Source organism: Cyprinodon tularosa, unplaced genomic scaffold, assembly GCF_016077235.1.
Source record: "Cyprinodon tularosa strain WSP-4 unplaced genomic scaffold, ASM1607723v1 ctg101, whole genome shotgun sequence".
In the NCBI taxonomy this organism is placed as follows: domain Eukaryota; kingdom Metazoa; phylum Chordata; class Actinopteri; order Cyprinodontiformes; family Cyprinodontidae; genus Cyprinodon; species Cyprinodon tularosa.
This window is the reverse complement of record NW_024037794.1, coordinates 503,429-517,500: the sequence shown is the minus strand read 5'-3', so window position 1 is coordinate 517,500 and position 14,072 is coordinate 503,429. Positions and strand designations below refer to the sequence as shown.

Genomic DNA, 14,072 nt, shown 5'->3' with positions numbered 1-14,072 from the left:
TTTACTTTTCATATGCAAATCCTATACAAATTAAACACAGATTACAAATGTGCAAGAGTGTAATCAAACAGCTACATTTACATCGGTGGGGTGACATATCCAAGAAGCAGTGGCATTTCTAGACAATATTTACCAAGGGTGGGGTGGTCTTTCATAAAAACAACAACAAATAAAAAAATAAAAATAAATGCAGGGCATTTAGTATATGGAGTGAACCAGAAAGCTGCAGAATCCTGGTCTAACAAATAATAACTGTGATTCTGTCTTAATACGGCTGAAGATGTGATTTCTAAATAACTGTTTCAATGAATTGGAAATAAATTTATTTAGAATTAGACTATAAAAAGAGCTTTAAATAAGTATCCATTTCTTAAAATCAGTGCATTTGGCCTTAATTTGAGCAGGTAAATGAGATGATCTGCTAAAGGAAAAAGTGTTTTTACTTGAAATAATATTTTTCTAATACAGGGGCCTGGACCTGTTCTACGGGGGCCCTAGCTCCTGTTGGCCCCTGTCTTGAATCTCCCATAACAAGACTGAATTTTTTTTCCTTTCTTTATTTCTAATATTAGGTAAGACAGCCTTCTCTTATGTTTATTATCAGATTGTTCATAACAGATCACGTTATATGGTTAGTATGTTTATCTCAATGTTCTTTTTCTGTGTGGGATCTCAGCATATTCTCTGGAGGAGACTCTGGGGGTGAGACCCCTACCTGCTTTAGGTTTAATGTATTCAGACAGTGGGGGGAAGGATAAATCATAGAGGGTTTTACAAGTAAGGCAGCATTTTGTAATTGCTGAAGTTTTAAAATATTTACCATTTTGTGTTTATTTTTAATTAGAAATGGTAGGTATAATTTCCATGTGTTTATAAAAAAACAAACCCAAAAGACTTTCCAGAACGCTGACAACAGATGCCTGTGCAAACTTATGACAATTATCTTAGTATGTTTCTAGGCTCCACAGCGGAGCAGTGGGTAGCACTGCTGCCTTGTAGCAAGTAGGCTCCAGGTTCCATTCCCTGCCTGGGGTCTTTCTGCATGGAGTTTGCATGTTCTCCCTGAGCATGTGTGGGGTCTCTCCTGGTACTCCAGCTTCCTCCCACAGACCAAAAATATGACTGTTAGATTAATTGGCTTCTCTAAATTCTCCTTAGGTGTGAGTGTGTGCGTCAATTAATGGTTGTTTGTCCTTTTTGTCTCTGTGTTTCCCTGCAATAGACTGACAACTTGTCCAGGGTGTACCCGCCTCTCGCCCATTAACAGCTAGAGATATGCACCAGCACCCCTCATGACCCCAGCAGGGATAGGTGTGACAGAAAATGGATGGATTATAGAGATATTTGCTTTAAGAAACAAAAAACTTAAATCAACACAAAACAGTGAACATCACTCTTTGTCAAATGCATTAGATTGTAATATTGAAATATCAAAAATGTCACATCACTGACATTAAACAAAAGTAAATTGTGATCTGTATGATAATGAATTTTTTCCCATCTTTTCAAGGGTGTTACATTGATGATTGAGCTTTTCTAAAGGCTTTTAATTAAGTGGAACAACGAGGAAATCATAAGATAAGGGGTTGTGAAGGGACTAATATATGTAAATGTCTCATCAACATACACATTGCCTGACCATCTTTCGTTTGTGTAGAAACAACTTTGCTTAAATAAACAACTGATTTCCATGCAGAGGTAACAACACGTTCATTTAAATAAGATAGAGTTCAGCTGATGCAAATCTAAATTGGATGATTGAAAATGTTTACCCAAGCGCTTAGTTCTACAGTTCCTCCAACAACATTGTAACTACACAATGTACTATGACCAAATGTTCGCATCAGCTTCCAAATGTGTAACAGAACGAGCAAGCAGTGTATGAAACTAAAACTGTCAAATAAAGCTTCCTAAACTTGAGGCTTTTATTAGGAAGTGGTGAAAACATTTAGATTTGTGGTTTTCCTGTTGACCTTTACAGATGATTTTGCCTTTAAATATTTGCTGAGGCAGAACAGTTGAAAACTAGTCATATTGGCATTCATCCTCTTGCATAACAGGAGTAAGACTCCTTCCATGTAATTCCCCTGATGAGTGAACTGTATGACCGCCAGGCAAGGCCGTTTCCTATAAATATGTTTTCATTCTTGAGAAATCTCAGCTCCACAGTTGCGGCTGCATCTCTTGTGATTCACATAAAGTCAGAAGTCATCATGTGGTGGGTTTGTGTTCAAATATCATACACTGACAGAAATGTGATGCTAAGACGTGTTTGTTATTTTTCCCATATTGCAAACTCCTACCTGTGCATAGCTGGAGTGCTATCAGCAGGAGTGGTGTCAGATATGGCCACAAAAACATGTTGGGTGAACTGTAGACAAAAAAAAAGAAATGTTGAACTAGGCTGATACTTTCCTGTATCAGAAAGCCACTTAGGATGTTTAGCTGATAGTTTTATACTCTCAGGTGTGTGTAGACTAAAGGAGAGTGCTCGCTTTTTTATCTAGTTACACCTTGTTGTAATCAAACCAAAGACAAGACCAGAAAACAAGTTACTTATTAACAGAGGAGGTTTAGGTTTGGCAAGCTAAAGACTAGAAACACTTTAATGCTCTGTCTCCACCTACTTTAATATTCAGTTAGTTTCTCAGTCAGCCTGTCACTGACAGAAAATGAAACCCCTAACCTTTCTAACTGGTTTTCCCGACTACATTTACTGGATTTACTCCCTGCCCTAAGTAGGGAAGTTTCTGATGGGAAATGTTCCTCGTTCTTACCTTTAGCAGTGGTGTGATGTATCTTGTTCCCTGCTGTATCCAAGTTCCAGAGCACTGCTCTGTTTGGATCTCCACATATTTCTAAAACATGTACTTCAGGAAGTGAGCGAAGGAGCAGCAAGGCGATACTCCTGCCCTGCAAGCTGTCACAAGGAAAGCCCCACCCCTTTCCTTAGGTTATTATGCTCACAGGTGAGAAATACCTACGAAGTTATTTCTGGTTTAAACTGGCTCTGTGACCGGTTTCTTAATGTTTCTTAATGTGAATCACCCAAATAAGAGACAAAAAAAAAAAAAAAAAAACCCAAAACAACTTATGGTGAATTTATAAAACACTTTATCCTTTAATAAAGTGAAAGCTGTAGGGGAGTTCCAACAATTCACCAGCATTTCATTGTATTTTGTTAGAATAAAGGGGTTATTGTGATATTCCCAAAGAGTTTGCTCTTCAGGTAATTAGAAGTAAAACTTGTTTTGAAAGTGGAATTTATGAGAGAAGAGAAGAAAGCCCCGGGACGCCTTTAGGTGTGTCACTCCTTACATTCTCCATTAAAAGGGCTGAATAAATATTGGGAGGAAGCAGGGATGGGTCCCTAATGAATTTTACAGTATCAGCCAACAGTTTCTACAGCCCATATGAAACCTGTTCAGCAATACAGTAACTGTTTGCAGTTTATATTATCAGAAAACCTGTGAATAATAGAATAAACAATAGAAAGACTTTCACTAATCCTGAGCTGACATATAAAACAATACAGTCCAAATTTTGACTTAGTTTGTTCTTTAAACCTGTTCAGTATAACTTGGGTCATAAAAAAAAAAAAAGAATTACAACTTTTGCAATCAAAAAGAGTTTAATATTTAATATTAACAATTTTTAGTTAAAATACCTTTGGTCATGTTTGACCTACTGATTGTTTTTTAAGGGTAAAAAAGTTTCATTAGTAAAAGCCCCAAAATTAAATATAAAAAGCTCAATTAAAAGCTTATTTCTCGCATAGTTGTGGGTGTTAGTTTAATTATTCCAGACTTTGAACGAGAAGAGAATTAACTTTAGTTTTCTTGAAAACAGTTTCACTTCTTTTAAAACCCCCAAATACAGTTTCTTGTTTCTTTCAAAATATCCCTCTTTGGCGATTCCCGAAAATATGCTTGTCTTAAAACACATCCTGTTTCTTTGAAGTGGTTTATTCACATTTAAACAGACTGTAGAATATATACCCGGTATTAGAAAATGTACTCAATAAAGATCAAATAAAACATCGAAGAGGCAAATATGACAAAACGCATCAACCAATTTAGGAACAGGTATGCCAAACACTAGCAGCTGGTTTTAAAAACTTGTCATCAAAGACTGTCAGAGCAGATATACACATGTCCAGTCTAAATTGACTATAAGAAATGTATAACTCTAGGCCAAACATGTGGATCATGGATATCTTAAAACTGCAAAATATCAACAGGGCATTGTCAATGACAATGTCAAATTTATTTATATAGCACTTTAAAAACAGGTATAAAACTGCACCAAAGTGCTTTACAGGAAAGACAACAACACCAATTAACAAAACTGAATGTGAAACGCTGCTTTAATTAAAAGCCGAAGAATAAAAATAAGTTTTAAGAAGCGATTTAAAATGATCCAGGTTGTGGGCGGATTGAAATTGAAGAGGTAAATGGTTCTACAGAATTTTAACAACAACAGAGAAGTCCCAATCTCCTTTCCTCTTAAGTCGAGTCCGAGGAACTGTCAGTAGTAGTTGATTATTAGAGTGCAGACTTCTCAACACAGACTGGAATTTTAAAAGGTCTCTAAGATAAGGAGGAGCTAATCCATTTAAGACTTTATAAGTTAGTAAGAGAATCTTAAAATCTACTCGGTAAAAGACAGTCAGTCAATGTAAAGCGGCCAGTATATGCCTTATATGGTCACGCTTCCTGGTTCCTGTAAGAAGCCGAGCCGCTGCGGTCTGGATCAATGGAAGTCACTGCATCTGTAATTTATCAATGCCTCTATATAATTAATGGCAATAATCCATGTAATGAAAGCATGGATAAGTCCTTCAAAGTCCTTAAAACAAAAATAGTATTTAATTTTTGCTAAAATCCGCAGGTGATAAAAAAATTGATCTAACAACAGGGCTAACTTGTTTATCCAGCTTTAAACAGCTGTCGAAAGTAAAACCAAGATTCCTAGCAGAGGTCTGACGAAACTGAGCTAAAGAACCAAGAATTAGATCTGGATTTGTAGTATGAAGATTCTGATCAAATATTATAACTTTAGTTTTACTTTGATTAAGGTGAAGAAAGCTTTGTTCCATCCAAGATTTGACTTCAGCTAGACAATCTATCAATAGCTCAAGAGATTCATTTTTCCCATTTTGTAGTTTAAGGGGCATATAAATCTGAACATCATCTGCAAAGAAATGAAAAGAAACAACAAACTTATGGAAAATCTGACCAATAGGGCATTAAAAGGCTTTATAGAGAGTTCAGTAAGAATATACGAGACAACTCATCATTAATATAAAGATGTATCAATGAGAGGTTTTCATTACACAAAACGCTGGCTACAGACCCTAGTTTTGAAGTAGTGCAATTATCAGCCATAATCTCTACATAGATTATACTAATCTACATACTAAGAAGGAGATACGCATCTATTCTCTGATTCACTAAACCAAGGTACACGGCAGGGACACTGCAATGTCTTTCAGGTTAGAGACTGCACTTGTCTTTATCAGAAAGTAACATTACAGATGTTCAAAAGAGATACAAAAACCTTAGGATTCGACAGGCAGAGTGGAAGAAGTTCAAAGAAACTAACCGAATGTCGGAAACAAGCTAAGAGCACAAACCTTTCCAGTCAGTAGATAACCTAGACAGATCCAGCTGGCCTTAAGAGAAACTGAAATTCACTGTTATGAAGACTAGAAACTTGGATAAGGAATTTTGCCCAAATTCTCCAATCTAAAAAAACTAAATAAATACTAAATAAAAGAATGGAAGGAAAAGAGTTACTGTGTAGGATAAACAAAACAAAAAAACCCAACATGGGTAATGGCTTGTCCTTAAACAGAGCAGAATTCCAAAGTTCATGATTAGGACCTGTTGACGAGAAAAAACTCTAAGTGGCTGGTAACACTGACCTAAGAATGGTTGAAAAAGACATAGACAGCTGAGTTTAAAACCTTGAAACCATGTAAATCACACATGGACCACAAGCTAAGTAATTGGTATAGAAGGCAAAATCCTCTAAGGCAGGGGTCTCAAACTGGTTCTAGAAAGGGCCGTGTGGCTGCAGGTTTTCTTTCCAACCGAACACCAGACTCCATTCATCTCATCATCTGAGTACATCATCTGAATGGAGTCTGGTGTGCTATTGCTTGGTTTGAAACAAAACCTGCAGCCACGCGGCCCTTTCTGGAACCGGTTTGAGACCCCTGCTCTAAGGCATGTGACTGAGAAGTTCCCATTGCTCAAAGAGGAGAAAATATCAGATCTCTGATCAGAGAAGAGCAGTTCTTAAAACTGGTGAAGATTCCCAGTGATCTAGGTCATAGTCAAAAAAGTTAAAAAACAATCCACGGGTCTTTGTTTCCAAGTTTGAAGACATTTGGCTTCATCCAGGAAGCTTTTTCAATTCAAAATGTCAGAAATAGCATAGTACGAGTCTTTATAGAGTGGATCAAAACAAAAATACAGGTTTGAATTGGTGCTAGATAACTTAATTAGGTGAATAGAATAAAATGAAAAATAAAGAGTTAACTTCAGAATGCAAGACATTCATGAATATTACTGGAAAGTTCTATTTAATTCAGTTTAAAAATGCTTTACTCATCCCAAAGGGAAATAAAATGTTGTACTAACTTGTTTTTTTCAGCCATTTGATTTAGATGTTAGTTGCAGGAAGGAGGATCTTCTACAGCTTATTTTGTTAATTGAAATCATTGTAAAACACACTGTAGATTAATAAAACAGCATGTTGTTTTTAAGTTTTTTTCTATTATTCATATGGATTTAGTTAAAACAAAACACTACCTAAAAGAGTAGACTATTACATCAGAGAAACAAAAAAAAAACAATGTTTAATACAGAAATCTGGGCTCAATAAAACACGTGTTTAATAGCTGCTTAAAGGTTGTTATTTCTAAACAGTACCTTAGGTATGGCAAATGAGCCTCATTAGTATCAAGGTGTTTCTTGAATTTGATTTTATTTGCCCTACAAATGCATGCCCCAATTCATGTATTTATTTAACTCCACACCAAATGCATCACCTTCTGTACCTCTATCATTAAACCCCAAGAATACACATGAAGTTGTAGAAATATGACTTTCCAAAGCACTCTATTACCAACCTGTTAAATGTGTATAATGGCTAAAACAGTTACCCAGCAAGCACAAAAAAAAGCCTTACTGTGAAAGAACCTCAGATCTGTATTGATTGCAAATGTAATCTCCATTTCCGAATGCCTTCACCAGAGTGGCATGAACTTTGCTCGACGTGTTCTCCCGTCATCAGGGTCAGACAGGCTGATGGGATGTAAAGTTAAGAAGCAGCACAGGCTCACACATCCCACATGTAAGGCTGGAAAGGCCAGCAGAGAGACGCAGCCTGTGAGATCCCAGCAGAAGATCCGTGATGGCAAGAAGGAGACGAGGCCGAAACAGCAACAACCACCAACACCAACAGACCCCACAGAACCGGAAAGGAGGAGACACCAGAAAGGTAGGTCTGATTTTGTCATGAAATGCTGTAAGTTGAACTGTTTTTTTTTTTTCATCACATGAGAAAGAACAAAGAATGACAACTAAAAATATTTGCAGTAATGTGAACAGCTTTTATCATCAGAGACAAAGACTTTTCATTTGTTGCTATTCGATTGTAAATATCAAATTTGATAAAACTCTACTGCCACCAGAAACTGCAGGTATAACTGTGATAGATGGTAACTTGGAAGGAATTTAAAATAAATATTTGTTATAAATGGACGAGAAAAGTAAAAGATTTTTTCACATTTTATGAGACAAACCCAGCAATTATCTATGGTGCAATTTAAAGGATTATCTTATACTTGAGATTAAATAGCTGAAACGTGAGTAAACCAATGTTTATATGCACCCTACACCCTGCAGATTAGAACCGGACCAAGGGTTCAAAGTATATCTTGCATCACAGCTGATAAGGGTGCATATATGCATCTGCTAAAGTCCAGACAAGACAAGAACATGAGAAGATGTATGTTGCTTTATGACAGCTTCAGCTCTATCCTGGAGATGATACAAAAATGTCTTGTTTTTTGAGGTTACCAAAAGTCCTTATTTCTAAGTTAGGAAAGCCTGATATTTTATAACAAAGTACTCCTGTCTTCTTACCTGTCTTACAGTAAATGCTGCTTCCACTCTTCCTTCCAATGTGTCATATAGGCATGCCTAAAATTGCACAAATATAATAAGAATTGTTTTAGGGGACAAATGCATGTCAGCTATGACTTGCAGCAGGTTCTGAGAGCTGCAGGCAGGCTAAAAACAGAATATCCTTCTTTTTTGGCATTTTATATCAGTTCTCTGTCTTCAGGCTCTGCGGGATCCAGCACAGTTTGCCAAACCAAATGGTTATGAGACAGACATCCCACTTGAAAAGCTGACTATTGCTCAAGCCCGGAAAGGAACGCCAGGTTAGATTTAGTTTTCTTCATTGAAAGCTAAAAATATTGACACCAAAATCCAGACAGCGCCTTCTAGTGGAAGCGAGGAGGAGGAAAGAAAAGATTATCTTTAATATTTCAATTTTATTGACTTATAAATCTTGATATGAGCTTCAGTATCAGTGCACTGCTCTTTCAGCTGTATTTTATCAATTCAAATGAGTGTAATGGTAACAGAAACAGACTCTTATCTCAGTTTCTGTTCAGGACATGACGTTCATGCTTGCATGTTGCTTTTTTGGCAGCTCGACGGCCAGTGAGAGTCTACGCTGATGGAATCTTTGATCTTTTCCATTCGGGACATGCCCGGGCCCTGATGCAGGCCAAAAATGTTTTCCCAAACACTCACCTGATAGTAGGAGGTGAAGAATGGATTATTTCTAATTGGATAAAAAATTAAGCCCTTAAACATTTTCCTATTCTGTGACTTCACAATCACAAACTATTGTGCATTTTATTATGATTTTATGTCATCGACTAACAGATGTGAATATAATCTGTAGGTGGAAGGACTATTGTGTATTTTTTTCAAAACTTTGAAACATTAAATTCTCAGCAGTATGTTTGAATTCAGCCACCCTGGGTTAATACTGTACCCACCCTCTGCTTCACCAATTGAAACACAATTAGGCTTCGACTTGGCTGTTCTAACATTGCTGTTCTTTCATCTTTCTATTGCTCTGTAATGCTGGAGGTATGTTTAGGCCCATTGTCCTGCTGTAACATAAGCCTAGAATTATACTTTTAGCACCTTTTAACAGGTTTTATTCCAATACTGCCTGACCCCTTCCCCATCCCAACTGTAAAAAAAGCATTCCCACAGCATGACACGGCCACTATCCTCCTTCAGTTTAGGGACTGTATGTCCAGCCCTGAAAAACTCTAAGCTAAAACTAAAAAAGGCGTATTTCATCCTTGATCATGCCCAGCTTTTTGTTTGTATCCAAAAAAAGTTCATTTCTGGCTTGCCTGACCATATCACCTTCTTCTTCCAATTGTTTGCTGTGTCTCCTGCATGGCTTCTTCTATAAAGGTAAGATCTGTGACAGGTCTATCATATATTTCCATGAGACCTGTGGATCTGTAGCTACTCCGGAGTGACCAGTGAGCTCTTGGTTGTTTCTCTGATTTACATTCGTGCAGGCTACAGTTTTTTTTTTTTTTTAAGAAATTGCATCAATACTTCTCTATGAGATGTTTTAATATTGTATGATGACCAAACCCTCTTTTAATTGATGTCATTAACCTGCCTGTTGTGTTCATGTTATCTAACAAACCTTTGAGGCTTTTATAAAACAGTTGTTATTGTTATTACACTGACCTTAAATGACACGCAAGAATTTATTTGGAGGTACTAAATTAAATAGACCTAGAAGCAATTTATCTAAGTTTTCTGAACATGGCTATGAATCATTTACTTAACAATAACACCTTTGTTGATCTATCTGTCATAAAATAGAGAAGATTGTAGTTGGACTCAAACTGAAGAGACAGAGGCAGAGATGGTTTCTTGTAGATTTAATTATAAAGGCAGTAGTAGTATAAATCCAAAAATAATCAGACAAGGAATGGGGGAACCAGAGCAGAGTAAACGGGAGGGGACTGACAGGAATTGAGGAGGACATGAATTAAAGACGAAGATCCAGCAAGGATAAACTGTAGAGGAAGGGTATATATACACTTTGGAGTAGACTAACAGACTAACAGGACAAAGATTGGTGTAATGATCTGAGTGGGAACAGGGGTGGAGAGAAAGAACTAGAAGAGGAAGGTGATACTGGGGGGAAATGGAGAATAACTGGGAAACATAACCTAAAGATAACTGTAAACAATGAATGGCAAAATAGAATTAGAGCAAAGACAAAGGAATGTTGAAAAAGAGATAACTGAAAATCTACCAAACAGGAATAGTAAAAGTAGGATACAATACAAAGATATAATTTTTAACTTTAAATCCAAGCCTGGCTGAAAACCAGATCATAACACTATCACATTAAAAATCCAAATAAAATGCACTAAAAGTTGAGGTGGTTATACAAATGTTTATTACATTTATGTGCTATGATTACCTTCTACATACATGATGAATCTCAATCTAATAAAACTTAAGTCAAATTTTAATTTATTAACTGATTTTACACCATTTTATATATTTACAGTTTTGATATAATACACCGAATGTGTTTGTTTACATGAATAGTGTGCAGTGACGAACTCACCCACAAGTTTAAAGGCTACACTGTGATGACAGAAGACGAGCGCTATGACGCTCTCAGACACTGTCGTTATGTCGACGAGGTGGTGCGGGATGCTCCTTGGACACTTACACCAGAGTTCCTCCAGAAACACAAGGTCAGAATTCAACCATGGCAGGACATTTTATTGGTAGAAAAGATACTGAAACATGTGTTAATGTATGTAGCCTGAATACACCCTTCTTCCATCTATAGATCGACTTTGTGGCCCATGATGACATTCCTTACACATCTGCTGGGTCAGAGGACGTTTATAAGCACATAAAGGAAGCAGGTGAGGATCTACAGCATTCAGTGCAATCATTACTAACAATACGTTACTTTTACTGTTTTAAATGAATTTGAGGATTTGTTCATTCATATCAGGAATGTTTGTGGCCACCCAGAGGACTGAAGGCATCTCCACCTCTGATCTGATCACCAGGATCGTCCGAGACTATGACATCTATGTCCGGCGGAACCTGCAGAGAGGATACACAGCTCGAGAACTCAATGTTGGGTTTCTTAAGGTTAGAAAATCTTTCACTTCTGTATAAAAAAATCCACCATATAAAGATAAACTCAAAGTATTCTTTTCCGGTAGGAGAATAAGTATCGTCTCCAGAATCAGGTGGATAAGATGAAAGAGACGGTGCGAACAGTGGAGGAAAAGTCGAAGCATTTTGTGAACAAAGTGGAGGAGAAGAGCCAGGACCTCATCCACAAGTGGGAGGAGAAATCACGGGAATTCATTGGGAATTTCCTGGAGCTTTTCGGACCAGATAGAGCATGGGTACATATGCTGTGTTTTAACTAGTGTTTTTGGCCCAATACTTGGCTGTGCAGTATTAGCACATATCGATACCATCTGTTTAAAAATTGATGTGCATGTGTATATATGAAGAACTGCATAGTACTTGGATGTAAAATAATTGCCATCATGGCTTTGTCAAGCTGCTGCCTACCTTTGTAAAGCGGGAAAAAGACTAATACAAAATGAATCCAGTCCAGCCTGATACTGGTATTGGTATCGTTGGTATTGGTATCGGTGCAACACTAGTTTTAACCCAAAAATCAAATAAAGTGAGGGAGAAAACATCAGGTGAAATTAAAATGGAAACATATTTAGGCACATTTCTGGATTCTAAGATGAATATGGTTTAGTTGAAAATCCATGTTCTGACAGGTTAATCAGTCATATTGGGCTGTTGGAGAATATTTATTTTATCACCACAGAGCCTGCCATCAAGCTCCTTTTTATAAATCCAGATTAAAATGATTAAACTAATGCATAAAGTACAAAAATAACATGATACTATCTCTCTTTCCCTCTCTTTTTCAGCATGTTATCCAGGAGCGCAGTGGCCGCATGCTCCAGGCCCTGTCACCCTATTCATCGCCTCGTGGATCTCCCAGCAGCAGCCCTACCAGAAGACGTCCAGATTCACCCGAATCACTCTCACCCTCTGCCTCTCCTCCTTCCTCCCCATCCCCATCCCAAAAGAGGGCCCATTCTTCTGTTAAGGAGACGTCTGATTATTAGACACTATGCTGGTACTCAGCGTGTCTCATATGTGGAATGTGTACAGATTGACTCCTTTAATTTATTATGAGTGTGCTAAACTACAAATGAGGAAGGATGTTGTACATAATAAAGCAAAGTGAGAATACCATTTTTGTTTCATGGTATCTGTTTGCATTTTTACATGCATCTTTCACATTTTAAAATTCAATAAGCTATGCTAAATTTTACTAATAAAATTAATAGTTTTCAAACATTCTATATATAAATTATTTATTAGTAAATGTAACTTTTTTTTGCAATTCAACACTCTTTCTTTTTAACAGCTGAATCACTTTTGTTACTTAAACTTCAACCTACTCTAATTTGACTTTTTGCAGCAAAATACTGCTCCCTGCTGGCCATAAGGTAGAATGCAGCTTTTAAAATCGGACTGATCGTCGCACGTTTCTTTCATAAAAAAATTTAATGAATGTGGGAAAAAAAAAAAAAATGGGGGGGGGGGGGGGACATTTTTGCACCATGACAACTTCTAGACATTTTACATTTTTGGAATCACCACATTTCTTGCAGCAAAAATTGTTTAGGGCCCTAAAGATGTGTTGGTACAACAAGGATTGCTTGAGTTTTACTTCATAAATATGAAATTATATGAAAGCATTTCTGGTTTAAACTTAAATTGGTGAAAAAAAAAAAAAAAAAGGTCAGTGTAAACAGGTTTAAACAATTAAATGTTTTGGCATAGATTATTCAACAATGAAACTGAATGTGACTCTAACAGTTTCATACAGACACTTTACAAGTTTTAGAAAAATAAGGCTTTTTGTTACATATTTTGAATAGATTTTAAAATGCAAGTATAGGACTTAAATGCTAAATTATAGAGCTGGCAATTATTTGTTGTAATTTGATAAGCTAAATGATTGAAATGAGAAGGAACAACATATGTTAGAAATTTAACCAAGTACTTATTTAACAAACTTAGCCTCTGGCTAAATCTGGAATATTTACATGATGTATTCATGTAGATTATGTGTAAATACTGGTTGTATATATATATATATATATATATATATATATATATATATATATATATATATATATATATATATATATATATATATATATATATATATATATATATATATATATATATATATATATACATATATATATATTTATATATATATATATATATCTCCCCTGTATCCTTTGGTTATGTGTTTTTATTTTCTGAGGTTGGCCTTGACAACAGCCAATCAAACTACCATTAACAATTTGCTTAGCTTACTCAGACATGTTTTACATTTTAAAATATTGATTAATGTCCAATGTCCCTTGTCAAATAGATAAGCAAATAAAGGAATATATAACTACTATTGGGTTGAGTTGGTCATTCTGAATCGAACAGCCTTCCTAATGCTACGTTCACACTTAGCGAGCTTTGGGCAACAAAAAAGCGCCTGCTGCTTCATTTTTGAAGCTGGTAGACATTAAGGTCAGATGCACCTCAAGTGCATCAAACAAAAAACAAAACTTAAATGTTGTAACTGTAAATATACAGCCATATGTTTATATTACTGTTTTTATGTATTTTTTTTTACTGTTTTCAAAGCTGCACGTTTAAAAAAATGAAATTGTCTAGAGAGCTGTTCTCAATGAAATTCCTTTTTGTTTACACTTGTGTGTACAAAATGACAAAATTAATCTGTCTAAGTCTCTAAGTCTAAGTCTTTGTCTAAGTCTAAGTATACCTTTAAAACATAGATTTATAAGGCCAGGACTTGATTATTTGAAACATTGTAACATTTTAACATTTTAACGCATA

The 14,072-nt window shown here is 36.1% G+C and overlaps 2 protein-coding genes across 2 annotated transcripts in view; one reads left to right on the top strand and one right to left on the bottom strand.

The window, feature by feature from the left end:
• The window catches only part of lipia (lipase, member Ia), a 7,156-nt gene extending 4,236 nt beyond the window's left edge, over positions 1-2,920 (bottom strand). Inside the window, exons 1-2 of the mRNA XM_038277347.1 lie at positions 2,778-2,920; positions 2,304-2,371 (exon numbers count right to left, since the gene is read on the bottom strand). Of these exons, the coding sequence (XP_038133275.1) occupies positions 2,304-2,361 (58 nt within the window). The 5' untranslated portion in view covers positions 2,362-2,371; positions 2,778-2,920. The remainder of the gene's footprint in view (positions 1-2,303; positions 2,372-2,777) is intronic.
• A 4,383-nt stretch (positions 2,921-7,303) lies between these two features.
• pcyt1bb (phosphate cytidylyltransferase 1, choline, beta b) lies at positions 7,304-12,395 on the top strand. Its single transcript, XM_038277358.1, has 8 exons — positions 7,304-7,509; positions 8,359-8,458; positions 8,734-8,850; positions 10,689-10,840; positions 10,939-11,017; positions 11,110-11,252; positions 11,327-11,515; positions 12,065-12,395. Exons 1-8 carry the CDS (start codon positions 7,423-7,425, stop codon positions 12,263-12,265), a joined length of 1,068 nt encoding a protein of 355 aa, XP_038133286.1. The 5' UTR covers positions 7,304-7,422; the 3' UTR covers positions 12,266-12,395.
• Positions 12,396-14,072: the final 1,677 nt, after the last annotated feature.